Source organism: Cornus florida, unplaced genomic scaffold (genome assembly GCF_030987335.1).
Source record: "Cornus florida cultivar Cherokee Brave unplaced genomic scaffold, ASM3098733v1 CherokeeBrave_3.0.0_Hap2_Chr09, whole genome shotgun sequence".
Lineage (NCBI taxonomy): Eukaryota > Viridiplantae > Streptophyta > Magnoliopsida > Cornales > Cornaceae > Cornus > Cornus florida.
This window is the reverse complement of record NW_026775579.1, coordinates 86878970-86893995: the sequence shown is the minus strand read 5'-3', so window position 1 is coordinate 86893995 and position 15026 is coordinate 86878970. Positions and strand designations below refer to the sequence as shown.

Here is a 15026-nt window from a genome sequence, read left to right as displayed (position 1 = left end):
CGGGGTGGATTTAGTGTACTCAAAGTGTGTGACTGCATAATTGAAGCTTGTCAGGTGTTCGATGAAATGCTTGAACGAGACGAGATAATGTCTTATGGAATTAAATGGTTGCAGGGTACTCGCAAATGGGTTTGCTTAGAAAGAAGCTTGTAGTTTGTTTTATCATATCATAAATGATTGTTCTGATTGGAAATTGTTTGTTAATAATTTTTACTCTTGCTGGTGTTTTTAAAGCTTGTGTTGGTTTGGATTTTTCTAAGATTCCAGAACAATTCACGTTTGTTTAAATTAACTTTTGATTTGGATATACTTGTTGTCAGGTCTGCAATTGATATTTATTTAAAATGGGGTTGTTTAAATATGTCTCATTTTGTTTTTGATTAATTAGAAACTCGTGATCTTTTGACTTGGAACACTGTGATTACTGGGTATATATATGCTCAAAATGATTATGGAGAAAAAGCTACTAGAATGCAACATGAAGGTTTTTGATTTCATGACTTGTGTATATTTATACTTTATTTTTTTTGTAAAATTTATGAAGATACTCTCGATAAAATTACAATTTGTCCTCATTGAATATTTTTTTTTTTTACTTCAAATGTTTAAGAATTTATGAAGATTGCCCCCACTAAAATTACAATTTGCCCCTACTAATATTTTTTTTTTTTTTTTTTTTTTTTGCATTTTATACTTTAATTTTTTTAAAATTTATGAAGAAAATTTCATTAAAATTACAAAAATGAACTCATCATATAAGTTTGTCCTCACAAATTAAAAGGTCCACTCTCACAAAATTTTCTGGATCCGTCACTGTCTATGTGTATAAGTGGTATGTGGCTTTAAATTTTTATTTTTTATTTTTTTTTCTTTATGTGACTTTTAATTGGAAAATTGAGAGTTAGAATCTAGAATAAAACAAATGGATACTTATTTTTTACCAGTCAACAAATAAAAAAACGTAAATAAATAAAATTAAGGTTGTATGGAATCATAACATGTCTTATTTGAAATACTGGAACGCCCTTATAGTCATAAAAAAACAACCAAAGATTTAGCATAAGTGGTTATATGTTTTATTTTTTTAATTGAAAAATTGAGAGTTGGATTCTTCAATAGAACCAAAGGGGTGCTCATTTTTTTATCGTCCAACAAAAATAAAAATTAATTTAAACTTGTACGGAAAAATGATATGTTATGTTTTTATTTTTATTTTTATTTTTTATCTTTAATTGAAAATTTGAGACTGGAAATCTCCAACAGAACAAATGAGTGCTTATATTTTACCAGCCAAAAAAAAAAAAATTAAGATTGTACAAAATTATAATATTTCTTAGTGAAATAGTGAAGACACCTCTACAGTCACAAAAATGAAAGACAAAAATAAAAATAAATTAAAGATTTAGCATAAGTCCTGTGCGTTCCCGTCTTTTAATTGAAAATAGGTGTTTATATTTTACCAACAATTTTTTAAATAGTAGTAAATAAAATTAAAATTGTACAGAATCATATTATTCCTTATTTCCCTTTTTAATATCCTATGCCAAACCCCAAGTTGTTGTGGAGCCACCAAATGAAAGCATCAGACTACCACCAAACCATACCCCTATTTCAAACAACAAACGCCCCTAAAACCTTCACATATCCACAACAATGGTGTACCCAGTTGGGTTTTTATGAATCTTGAAATCATTCATAACAACAAAAACAAGTATGAACGGAGACCCCCATATGGAGGACTTCAAGTATTCTATAGCTTTAATCTCTTGTATGATAATGGTGGTCACAGCAAAACACATACCCACTACCTTAGAAGGCCCATTTCAGCCTGTAACTCGCACCTTCGATCCTTCGTTGCGTCGGGGCAGTGATGACTTGCCTATGAATCATCCAAGGCTCAAAAGGAATGTGACCTCAATGTTCCCAGAACAGATAGCTCTTGCAATATCTTCACCTAGTTCAATGTGGGTGTCTTGGATTACTGGTATTGCTCTTGTCAATTATGTACTATGTGTTCGTGCTTTTCTTGTTCTGTTTCTTTAGTTGATAGAATATTTCTAGGGTTGAATTGGGTTGTGTTTGAATTGATTTTTTAGGGGATGCCCAGATTGGTCTCAATGTGACTCCACTTGATCCATCCATGATTGGAAGTGAGGTTTGGTATGGGAAGAAAAGTGGCAAGTATTCGATGAAGCAGACCGGGGTTTCAACGATTTACAGTCAGTTGTACCCATTTGAGGGTCTTTTGAACTACACCTCTGGCATCATTCATCATGTGAGGATTGATGGTAAACATTTACAAAATCTCCGTAATTATTAATATGTCTTATTGTTTATTTTAAATAAAATAGTATGTCTTAGTGTTTGTGATAACTATGCTTGAATTCTACTTAAAAGATTAGAGAGAGAGAATTACTGTGGCCGACCCCATTCTTATGGGATTAAGGCGAGGATGATGATGCTTGAATTCTACTTGCATATATGTTGGATTTGAATTATTTTCAACATTCATCATCGTCAGGAGTGGTTCATGATATTCTGAATAATTATGTTGTATCGATTAGTTTATTGCAGCACAACAGTGTTAATTGAAATTATACTGATTGGGCCATCATCAGCAAGTTGTTTAGACCTATTTTTGTTAGTTTCTAAGTTTTAAAAAGCATTACAGAGTAAATTGTTTAGGGTGCCTAATTGTTGAGTGATTGATAAGATAATTTAACAAATCATGAGCCCTTTTACCATTCTGTTTGTACAAAGATTAAGGTGTTTGGTTTTCTTGTAGGTCTTGAACCTGGAAGAAAGTATTATTACAAGTGTGGGGATAGTTCTTTACCAGCTATGAGTGAGGAGCATGTCTTTAAAACCTTACCATTGCCTGGCCACAACATGTATCCTCGTCGAGTGGCTGTTGTTGGAGATTTAGGTCTCACAAGTAATTCCACAACAACCGTTGATCATCTTATCGAAAACGATCCTTCCATGATTTTAATGGTTGGAGACTTGACTTATGCAAACCAGTACCTTACAACTGGTGGAAAAGGAGCTTCATGCTATTCATGTGCGTTCCCAGATGCACCCATTAGAGAAACATTTCAACCCCGCTGGGATGGGTGGGGAAGGTAAATTGAAATTCTCATATTAGTTGTATAAGTGAAATTTCTTTTAGTGAACTATGACTGGAGATATATTCTCATCTTCCGTAATCCGTTAATTTTTTGTACATATGCAATTCAATTTTTTTTCCTTCAGATATAGGCTTGCACTGTAGTTATGATAATGGAAAATCTTATTTTTTTTATTCTTGTATGTCTGAATTTAGCCTGGGTTTATTTATAACTTCAATTGACTAATTTGAAATTGAAAAAAATTGTTCTCATTCAGATTGCATGCAAAACTTTGATATATGCTTCCCTCTATCAATAAACAAAAATAATTTGATAAATGTTTTATGGTGAAAATCAGTGATAAATTGTCAAAATAAAGTCTGGCCATGCCATTGCCCATTGGAACAGTATATGGCCCTTGATAATCATGGTATACACATTAATTCAATCCAATGTTAGTTTGATCACTGACATATTTACCTTGGAAGTCTAGGTTCATGGAGCCCCTGATCTCAAGAGTTCCTATGATGGTTATAGAAGGCAACCATGAGATTGAGCCTCAAGCTTCTGGAATCACTTTTAAATCATATCTGACGAGATTTTCCGTTCCCTCGGATGAGTCTGGTTCTAACAGCAACTACTACTACTCATTTGATGCTGGAGGAATTCATTTCATCATGTTGGGAGCATATGTGGACTACAACAGTACTGGTGACTGATAGCATCCCTTAGATTGGTAGATATATCATTGTACATTGTAATACATTCATCTCTTTTGTTGTTTACCTCAATACCAGTATTCCTATTTTATCTCTGACACTGCAAGCATTTTGCAGCTTAAAGTTCCATAATATGTCTTTGTGTTCATCAAATCCTTATTAATTCAGGTGCTCAGTATGCTTGGCTAAAGAAAGACCTACACAAAATAGATCGCAGTGTGACTCCTTGGCTAGTAGCTGCCTGGCATCCTCCTTGGTATAACAGTTATTCATCACACTATCAGGAATTTGAATGCATGAGGCTGGAAATGGAAGCACTTCTGTATCAATATGGTGTTGATATTGTCTTTTCTGGTCATGTAAGTTGTAATTTGCTCTTCTTTTTTTTTTTTTTTTTTTTTTTTTTTTTAAACTTAAATGTGAAAAGGTGTGATATCTTGACCAGTTCCCATCATTCCAGTTCTTACATATTGAGGATTTTCTTTTTGCCATAAAGGTTAGGTAACTTGTGTCTAATAATGTTTTCCTAAATGTATTTGTGATTTTTGCTTTTGGCTTAATTTTTTTATTACTAATTTTTTTCTTGCTACCTTTAATCCAATTTATCTAATTATTGAATAACAAATATGGCAGAAAATGCAGCAATCATTGCTTACAAACATCAGACAATCAAAAGGGTTAACAGCTTCCCCTTTTATTGCTGTTGACCTGTGATGTGCTGATGCAAATTCGTATTATTAATCTTTTACCCTATATATAGTTGCTAAAAGGTAGGAAGATGAGATTTCAATGGGGAATTGGTTCAAATTTAGCATGTCATAATGTTGTTTTTGCATGTTAAGCTAATGTGTCATACAAGTTTGAGTGAGTGGAAGCTGATATTTAACAAGTTTATTAATGGAAAATATATATATATATAAAAGTTAACTTGCTTAAGGTTTTATATGTTTAGATATGAAGTTTTGCGGCCTTTGTGGGCAAAAATGAAAATAATAGACTTCCAATTTAACTTAAGGAATTTTCTTGAGAGCTCTTAACTAAATATGATATATGCACCCCTGCATCCTCTGTACTTATGGTCTGCATGCATATCCCAAGCACTCATATAACATTTTAATCCATCAAAGCCTTCTATCTTTTTAATCATTCTGTATCCATGCGGAGAAGCTATTTCCCATTTCAAACGCATAACCTCCAGGTCACAATAGAGTAATTTTATTGTTGCGCCAAGTCCTGCCCTCTAGAGTTTTTAACGATCTCAAACTCAGCAAAATTCCCTTGCAGTTGTTCTATATACCTGTTTAAGTCACTTTTGACACTCGCATCATTGCTAGATTCTAATCCCATTTTTTTCTTTGCTCTATATTATATAGTCTGTTATGGACCTTTTTCTGCCCTGCTTCATTGTGATTGCAATTCAACGGTCACCTAACACGAAAAATCAGGTCTTCACTTGCCACCTACTTCTAAGTTTAAACATAATATCCTCAATTCCTCATCATTTCTTGAATAATCTGGCATGCCACTTGTAATGATCATTTGAAGCATCTCCTAGCCAATAATCTTTGACAATACTGAATCATGATTAACATCCTGAAGTACCAATCCAAGTGTTTCTCATGCTCGAACTTGTATTATGGACCTTAGTGCTCAACTATCCACTGTTCTAGTTCTGCATTTTACCTTCCGAATTCTCAACAGCAACACCATGTTATAAGCATATCATACACCAAGAATGGAGATTGATTTTGGATTTCCAAGGCTAGAAAAAAGGAGAGTGATGCTAGAAATATAATTTTTGCGAGTCCACTTTGCATGTATACTGCTGTAACTAAGATTTTCCATCTTTTGAGACCAACTTTATGATTTTTTACAATAGCACCATGATCAAATGTGTTCTTCGTTAATTATTTGAATTTGGATTACCAAGTGAATTTCAGAAGTTTGTGCTCTCATCTCTTGAATGTAGCCAAATCTTGCAAAACCTATTGCTTTGTAATGGATTTTCTACTTCACCAGCTTTTTCTTGATAGCATTTGGGGTAACCTCATCAATTGTTGATTTCAATGTTCCTTGCACTTTATGTAAAAATTGGAAGGAGGGTTCTCCAAAGAATCATTCTATCCCGAAACAGTCCAAGGGGGAATAAAGTTAATCAGAATTGATCTTTCATCACTTCTTTTATTTTTTTCCCGATAAAAGCAAACAAGTTTTGGACACCCATCGACATACACTTTATATTTCATCACATTAGTTGTGACTTATGGGTATAATGGGTTAGCAGTTTTTTTTTTCCTTTCCCCTCACTTATGACATTAAATCATTAAAAGAACTTTGAATTCAATATATATATATATATATATATACAATCAAATGATTTTCCTGGAATGAGATTGCAAATATCTTCCACATTTAAATTGTATATCAGAAATTACTTGTCAAAAAATAAAAAATTGTATATCAGAAAATGTTTCATAATTTGGGGAGCCACTGAGCCAGTTGAAGTGTGGCAGCATATAATTCAATTAATCCTTAATGAAGATCCATATTTATTCTTTATCTGTAAAGTGCTAACTTCCTTCCAGGTGCACGCTTATGAGCGGATGAATAGAGTATTCAATTACACATTGGATTCATGCGGACCTGTCTACATAACAGTTGGAGATGGTGGTAATATTGAGAAAGTTGATGTTGATCATGCAGATGACCCTGGGAAGTGTCCGTCAGCAAGTGATAACACACCAGAATTTGGTGGGGTATGCCATTTGAATTTCTCTTCTGGCCCTGCTAAAGGGAAGTTTTGCTGGGAAAAACAACCAGAGTGGAGTGCGTACAGAGAGAGCAGCTTTGGACATGGAATACTTGAGGTAAAGTCTAAGCTTTTAGTTCTGTTCACTACACACATCTGGGCATTGCTCGAGAACATTTAAACTCTCTTAAGAATTCTTGAAATACTTCTTCTTCTTTTTTCTTTTCTTTTTTTTAACAATATTGTTTACATTATTAATTTTTGGAAATGAAGTGGCTTCAATTTTAGTTAGCTTTTCAGCTGACTATGTTCCATTGGGTCCTCTTTAGTTTTCTAGTGATTCTTGAGGATGAATTTTTTTCTCAAATATCTAAAGGGTGGTTACGTGTTCTAGAGGAATCGTTGGAGTCCATTATTTATCTGATGGCATCTATTCTAATTGTTTTTCCTAATAACCGTTTGAAAATAAAAGCACTTTGATATTTCAGTAAGTGACCTCTTTTTCTCTTTGAATTGTGTTCTTATAGTGAAGTCTCTATGTCTCAATACCTTCTCGTGTGTTCAGAAACTAGATGAAAATAAAATGGCTTGCTCAATTTCCATGGAATGTTCAAAGATGTCGATTTGTCTATATATTGTCCAAATACCTTTCTTCCATAGGACCATAACTTAGATATATGCTTTTGGGGAATAATTAGAGATTCTTGTGTTCTTTGGTAGTTTTCTTTAAAGTTGCTTCTCAAGACACCCTCATTCCATTGAATCTTGGGAATTTTAGGGAAAAAAGGGTGGAACTCCAGATCTAATAACAGCCACCCGAATCTAGATTAAAAAATGTTCGAAGTTAGCAGATGTTTCCCTTTGTTTTCTCAGAAACTGCAAGTCCTATTAATAACCATTTGCTCTTTGATCCATGCATGTACTTTCCAAAAAAATAAAAATAAAAAATAGCACGGGCTCTGGTTGGTATATTACGAGTTCTCATTTCTTTTGCTTCAATAACTTGAATATTCCTTTTCTTTTCTTTTCTTTTCTTTTTATAAATTTTGGAACAGGTTGTGAATTCTACATATGCATTGTGGACTTGGCACAGAAATCAGGATATTTACAAGGAAAACAGCCATGGCGATCAAATATATATTGTACGACAGCCTCAATTGTGCTCTACATCTTCAAAAGTAATTTCCTAACTCCATTCTTCTGTTTAAATAGTTTCTTAGGAATTTTGATAAGGCCATCATCGTTGAAATATTTATATTCTTATGGTAGATTATGAATGCATTCTTGAAGCTTCTATAGCTATATAGACTGAAAATGAGCAATCCTAACCGTATCCATCCAAGAATTGTCGACAAAGAGGGCAACCTCATGATTTAGCAAAGGTTTTCTTTTTAATCCATGGTTTTATGAACATCCTTCTAATTAGTTTGTGAGGCCAACACATTGATTCCCTTAGGGAAGGTAATGCTCCCATCTCTTGCAACATAATATCTAGAATTTTTTTTTTTTCGTAAATTAATTTACGTCTTCGATTAATTGATGCAAGAGTTAAGTGAGGGTTCTGGGAAGAAATTGGTGGTATCATTATGTGCAGTTATAATCTTTGTGTTTTGTAGGGTCTCTAAATGTGTTCAGTGTTTTAGTGCAGGATATTGAAATCAAACCACCTTTGAAACAAATGGACTCCACAGCAGGACTCGAAGTTCCCTTGTTTGGTGGCTTTATCTTCTACTTGTTCTTTTTCCTAGTTTTGCTTCATTAGTTGTCGTTGATTTAAGAAATGTGTGACAGTTTATGTGGGGGCTGTATTATTTGTGTGTGTGTGTGTGTGTGTGTGTGTATATATATATATGCAGTAATACTTTATTATATTAGATTTGTACCATACTACCATGTATGTTTGCTATTTTAACTCAAAATCAATATTTAATTTACTACCTGACTAAAAAGTCTGATTATATGCAAAAGAATCGCTGTTCAAGGGTGATTTGTGAAGAGAGAGATTAGCACTATAAATGAAAAATAAAATAAAGGCAAGTATGAAATGAAATATTGCAGTTTATGTCACTTTCAAACCTAATATGACAATGAAATTTGTAATTTTAAAATATTAAAAAAATAATAATTCCAAAAAAAAAATACTCACATACACACACAAGGGATACTATATCTTTATATAGCATATGAAGAAATACTGGTTACACTTTGTGTGATCATGAATATTATAGGTAAATTTTCGTACAGACCAGTTTAAAGTAATTGGGTTTAACCGCTTGGAGCTTAAGAAACTTTTTTTGGAACTAGTAATTACTCCGTAGGAGCTTTGCTACGGCATATATTTCAATTATATACTACAGTATGTATTTCATTTTTTTCTTTTCTTATTCTCGGAGCCCTTGGCCAATTGACTTCCTTTTTCTTTGTGAAATGCAAAATTACTAATTAGATTCTTGATTTTAAGTTTGGTTAAAATATACATATATTTAAAATATATATATACACACAAATTTATAATAACAAAAGTAAATAAAACTAAAAAATAATTAAAGAAAAAGAACAATTGAATTTGATTTAGAAAACTCCAATTCAATATTCTAACAAATTCTTCAATAGAATAAAAATGGGTTCAAATTAAGAGTAACGAGTATTGGATGGAAAAGAAAGAGAATTATTGGATGTGTTATGATAGTCCAGTGGTAGGGCATGTGCTGCTTATTGCCAAAGGCCCATATCTTGCGTTTGGTGTACATAAATGGAATGGAATGCAAGTGGGAATAGAATGAGAATGTGAGTGGAATGGAATGATCATTCTCATTCTATTGTTTGGTTGTAAATATGTTATGTGTAGGATTGAAATTATAATAGCTATTTTAGTGTTTGGTTGGACCAATTTAAATTTATAATGGAATAAATTTCAAATTGAGTTCTCCAAAATATCTCTTACTGAAAAATAAATAAAATTAATAAAATGATATTCTTCTATAATTTTTCAAAAATAAATAGTGGCACTGGCGGTAGTCGAGGTAGAAAGCGGTAGTAGTGTAGGTAGCGGTGATGGAAGCCAATAGAGATGACTGTTGTGGTGAAGGAATGCACTAGAGGTGGCGGTGGTTGATGGTGGTGGTGGTGGTGGTGGTGGTGGAAGGCGGTGGCGGTTGAAGGTAGCGGTGAAAGGTGGTGGCAGTGGTGGAAAACAATAGTGGTAGAAGGTGGTGGTGGTTGAAGGTGGTGAAAAGCGATGGCAGTGGAAGGTGGTGTAAGACGATAACTGTGGAAGGTGGTTGCGGTGGTGGAAGGCGATTTCAGTAGTGGTGGTGAAAAGCGGCAGTGGTGGTGAAAGGCAGGGGTGGTGATGGTGGAAGGCGGAAGCGGTAGCGGTAGTGGCGGTGGTAGTAGTAAAATGCGATGGCAGTAGTGGTGGTGGATGGCAGTAGCAATGGAAGGTAATGGCGGCGTTGGAAGACGATGGCGATTGAAGGTAATGACGGTGCTGGAAGGCGGTGAGGTGGTAGCGGTGGAAGGTGTTAGCGGCGGTGGTGGTGAAAGGTGGTGAAAAGCTATGGCGATGGTGGAAGGCTATGGTGGTGGTTGTGGTAGTGATGGCGATGGTGAAAGGCGATTGCGATAGCAGTGATGGTGGTGGTTGCGGCAAAAGAAGGCAGTGGTGGTGGAAGACGGTGGCAGTGATGGAATTTGGTGCTTGTGGTGGTAAAAGGTAAAGGTGGTTGTGGTGGTAAAAGGCAAAGGTGGTTGTGGTGGAAGGTAGTAGTGGTTTTTAGACTTAGAACATGAGGGTTTTTTTTGGAAAGTTAATTTAAAAAAAAAAAAAAATTACTTGGGAATGGTCATTCTCACTTTAAATTACATACCAAACAAAGGAATGGTTGGAATGGGCATTCCATTCCATTCATGCATACCAAACGCAGTATTAGTGTTCTTGTAAAAAATGAAAATGAGAGAGAGAAAGAAGGGATATAATATATATATATATAAATCTTGAAAATAAAAAGTTATTTAATGATATAAATCTTTGGGTCCAATATTTCTTTATTGGTTAAAGTTTAATTAAAAAACGTGAATGAAGAGGTTAGAGAAAATAAAAAGTTATTTTATGATATAAATTTTTGAAGTCTAATATTAAATTTCTATATTGATTAATTTTTAATAATATTAAAAAATAATTATAATTTTGAGGCCCTTCCAAATTGGAGACCTAGGTGACCGCCTGGGTCGCCTATTCCTAGGGTCGTGTAATTAATATATAAATAAATATTCTACTATTTTCTATAATTTAATCTTTTTTATTTTTTATGATAATTTTAAATTTTAATAATTTTTATTATGATTTTTAAATATTTGACTATATTAAAAAAATTGTAAAATTTATTTTAAATTTGTTCACGTTCAAATTATTTTCTTTAAAAGTATGCATATTGGGGCCAAACTCGCCCCAAACCAAATTTTAAAATAAAAAATTTCATTAATGGACGAATTTTAAAAAAAGAGTGTCCCGTCCCGAATTTTTTCAGTTTACATCCTTGGATTACAAAAATTAACACACAACGCCATCATGAACCATGAGTAACCAGGATCATTGACTGTGTTCAGTCTGTTGACCAATACGGCAATACCTATATAGCATACATGATGTTAGTCATTACGGAAGAAGGAAAATGATTTTTTCTTTAAGTCGGAGAGACCGAACAAGATGAGAGTGGGATCCACAACTGCGATATTTTGTATCTTTGAGTCGGATATTGTATCATTGGTCTGAATTCTAAAACTAGTAGTAAACTTTTGGCTGGCATTCGTCTTTAAGCTATATAATTTCCTTTTCTAAGCTATATGCATGGGAGTACATGTTAGGGATGAAATTTTTTAAGTATAACTGGTAGGAGAAAATTTTATTTTTTATTTACTTTTTTGGTTTTTTCTCAATTTTTTTCTTTTTCTGGTAAATAAAAAAATTGTGACCCAAATTTTAGATTTTTTTCATTTTGAGAGTAACCCAAAATTTAGATTGATTGATTGCTTACATACATGCACACCTATGTGCGCACACATATAAACGAGGTTTGAAACGCGGCACACAGTATTTTTAATTAATATAACATTCTCACAACAATATCATTTAGTAGCATTAAATAGTTTGAATCTGATTTTTAATCATATAAATGGCATCAAATTAAATTAGATGGTTGTAACTTTTAATAAAAGTCGCTTGCAAATCAAATCAAATAACAACAATCATTCGATTTTCACCTATGTCCTTTTTACGTCGAATGTTAAAATGGTCAAAAATATCATTTAATTTCATCAAATTACTATTATTTGGTTGCTTTGTACATTACCAAAGTATCTTTTTGAAAATGGGTAACCCTGTCCCAACAATATCCAATAACGTACCACTAGCAGTTAGGGTGAGTTTATTTTGATTAAAGTTGCTTTATAAATTACCGAATTATCCTTTTTGAAAATGGGTAACCCTGTCCTAACAATATCCAATAATGTACCACTAGCAGTTAGGGTGTGTTTATTTTGATAAAAGTGAGGGAGGGGAGGAGATGTGCGTATGCATGTGCACATATTATATATATATATATATTTCTTGAGATGATCTTGATCGCTGACCAGTTAAAAGTACAGTTTTACCCTCGTAGTCACGAAATAAAACTTCTCTCTTAATTCTTATTCAGTCAAAACAAGGCTACGAATTCATTGTTCTGTCAAAGGAATTTTCACGTAGTAGTGTGGTTTTGAATGTCTTCAGTCTCAGAACACAAGATTGTAGAAAGGTATCGTATCCTTCCTTTCTAATTTCAAGTCGAACAAAGCACGCAGTCTCAGTCAAGGGGAATCTTTATTGGCTTCTTCTATGCAACACCACAAGAAAGGCCGTGGTTGTCTTCTATAATCCCATTGACAAAAATCTGAAAAGGCTTGACGCAGAGCCAGAGCCAGAGCCAGAGCCAGCCCTAGAAGGGTCTCTGCAGTTTAAGATTGTGTCTTTGAACAATTGTTTGTGCGCTTATGCTTTTGTTGATTCCTGCACCAGTATTTGGGCTTTCACAGAAGAGGGAAATAGGTGGAATCGCATTATGACTATACCTTCTGTCAATGGCTTTACCTACCTCGGGTTGGTCAGGCCATTGTCCCTGAACAACACCGGAACATGTTTCGTGAAAATAAATCAAACCATCAGCTTGTATCGTCCCCAGGATTCCAGTTTTCATAGGATCATTACATTCAATGGCGCAACCTGGGGAACTTACCGAGATTCACTCCTCCTCCTTGATGAAAACACCTACGACAAGAAACGCATGAAGAAAATTACTCCCATGAAGAATTGATACTAGCCATAGATTGATGGCGTTAGAAGCTAGCAGGTGCTGTCTGGTGATGTACCTTCTTTTCTTTTATGGAGGGTGAGCTGATTGTTAGTGACTTGGTCTTTGGCACTTCTGGTTTTTTTTTCCTATGAAAGGTTCATACAGATTTTTTTAGCTACATAATTGAAGAACCTTCATCTATTAGCAAAAGACCATGTATGCAATACAATATAACTTTTTTTCAATGTCTGATTAGTAATTGCAATACAATGTCAATTCCACATTTGATGACTTAACTACTAATAGGCTTTCTCCAAATCAAACCATTCCAAGAATGGCCAAAAAATAAAGCTACCTAAACATACATATAGTCATTTATGTAAGTTTTTATAAATATTTTACCGCGACTCTAAGCTCACTGCGATGAATTCAAGCCGAAAATGGTTATTGCATCACCATAAGCCAACATGTGTTGGACAGCTCCTGACCATGGCATTCCCAGTGGGTTTGCAGTCATGGATGTGAAGGTCACATCCATCAATCATCTTGAAGCTGCTCATGATGAGTTCCTACTACAAACTTATCACAATGTCGCGCTTGAACACAATCCAGAGAGGGGCCTGTCCTGGATGATAGCATGGCGGAGAGTGCCAGGCTGGGGATTGACAGGGTCATCGTCACTGGGATCGGTAACAACATAGAAGCGATCATCATGGCCCCCAATTGCATTTCAGCCAAAACCAATGCTCCTGCTCAAACCAAAAGCAATGCTACCTATACATCATTACCATATCAATTGTTTCATCGTAACACAAATAGAGAATGCAGAGTTATAGTATATAAATATCTCCATTTAAATTGAATCAGTCTTTGTTAGTTCTTTTACTTCACATATTATCTACTGTTGTTATCAAATAGAGATACAAATTGGAGGGCTAATTGTTACTGTCCCTGTGTCAGTATAGATAATCTTTACCTGTAGCTCTCCCCTAACTTCCCCTTTCATTCACAAAGGACAACCTGATCTGACACAAAGGAGTTAAGTACTTGGTCATTTTAAAAGGGCAATTTTGTCTTCTTGTTTTTTGTTAATCAATTTTTGTTGATTTTAATAGCTAATGTAATTTTGTCTTAAATTACTAACACATGGTGAAGCTGTCACTATTAACAGAGTTGTACACCTATAATTAGTGCTAGTGATTGTATTATTAACTAATAGGAAAAGGTTATAAAGAGAGTGCAAGCACATGGTGACCTTATTCTTAATTTGTACATCTTATAAAAATTTCAAAATTAAATGTTATTTTCATAAATTTTGAATAAAGTAGAAGAAAAAAAATTCAATTTATGAGATAGATAAAACAATGATACCAGCATGTAAATTTGATTCATAGGTAAGCATAATGAACACCATTATATCTCTATGAATTCTCTCTCTATCTCTAAAACGGAATCTCGTATTTTTAATCTTAAGATCTACATTAATATTAATGGCAACGCAGAAGAGGGATTGACCCTCGACTCAGCTTTAGAGTTGAAGGAACACCTAAAAAAATTGAGCAATCTCAAAATTTTGCTGAGAAAACTATGTAATGCAGATAAATTTCGAGCCAAATAAGTAAATTAATCCCAAGAAAAAACTGAAGAACACAAAAATTCGACCAAGCATTTTGACGAATAAATACGCCCAAATGAGCTCAAAAACCGATAATTTAGGGAGAGACTGCTACTACTACAGAGAAGCTCTGGTTTTCATACATTCAAACAATTGTTAATGGCGCAGATCACAAAACTTAAAGTCAGAGAGAGAGAGAGAGGGTGATTAGAGAGAGAATATACCTCGTTTGAAAGATCTCGTACTTGTTCATCTCGCCATGACACCAACGGACAGCAACAGAAGCAATTGCACAGTCGAACATAACTTTTTCTCTCTAAACTATTCTCACTTTCTCTCACCAAATGGAACAAAAGACGAGAGAGAGAGAATGAGAAACGTAGACCGGGGTTACTGGTTAGGTTTTATTTTAACCGAACCCCTCCACCAATTTTAACCAAACCCTCTCCACCAATTTTAACCAAACTTCAATTTTTATTTTTTTAAAAATATTGTAAAATACAAGGG

The 15026-nt window shown here is 34.1% G+C and overlaps 1 protein-coding gene across 5 annotated transcripts; it reads left to right on the top strand.

Moving 5' to 3' along the window:
• The first annotated feature begins 1543 nt into the window (after positions 1–1543).
• LOC132274890 (purple acid phosphatase 23) lies at positions 1544–8545 on the top strand. Of its 5 annotated transcripts, XR_009470544.1 has the most exons (10): positions 1544–1984; positions 2097–2288; positions 2786–3122; positions 3601–3818; positions 3995–4185; positions 5200–5271; positions 6412–6693; positions 7631–7753; positions 7845–8036; positions 8224–8360. XR_009470544.1 is itself a non-coding variant. In XM_059776238.1 (9 exons), exons 1-9 carry the CDS (start codon positions 1714–1716, stop codon positions 8335–8337), a joined length of 1800 nt encoding a protein of 599 aa, XP_059632221.1. In that variant the 5' UTR covers positions 1544–1713; the 3' UTR covers positions 8338–8545. The 5 variants fall into 5 exon arrangements, 3 of the variants coding, with proteins under 3 accessions (XP_059632221.1, XP_059632223.1, XP_059632222.1); XM_059776238.1 differs by lacking the exon at positions 7845–8036 and having other exon boundaries at positions 8224–8545; XM_059776240.1 differs by lacking the exon at positions 7845–8036 and having other exon boundaries at positions 8219–8545.
• Positions 8546–15026: the final 6481 nt, after the last annotated feature.

What these genes read in the sequence shown, in the direction of transcription:
- LOC132274890 (XM_059776238.1), top strand. Translation starts at nt 1,714, where the DNA reads ATGAACGGAGACCCCCATATGGAGGACTTCAAGTATTCTATAGCTTTA. An exon ending in ATATTGTCTTTTCTGGTCAT is followed by an intron (nt 4,186 to 5,199) that starts GTAAGTTGTAAT and finishes TATATTATATAG; the next exon opens with TCTGTTATGGACCTTTTTCT. An exon ending in TTGGACATGGAATACTTGAG is followed by an intron (nt 6,694 to 7,630) that starts GTAAAGTCTAAG and finishes ATTTTGGAACAG; the next exon opens with GTTGTGAATTCTACATATGC.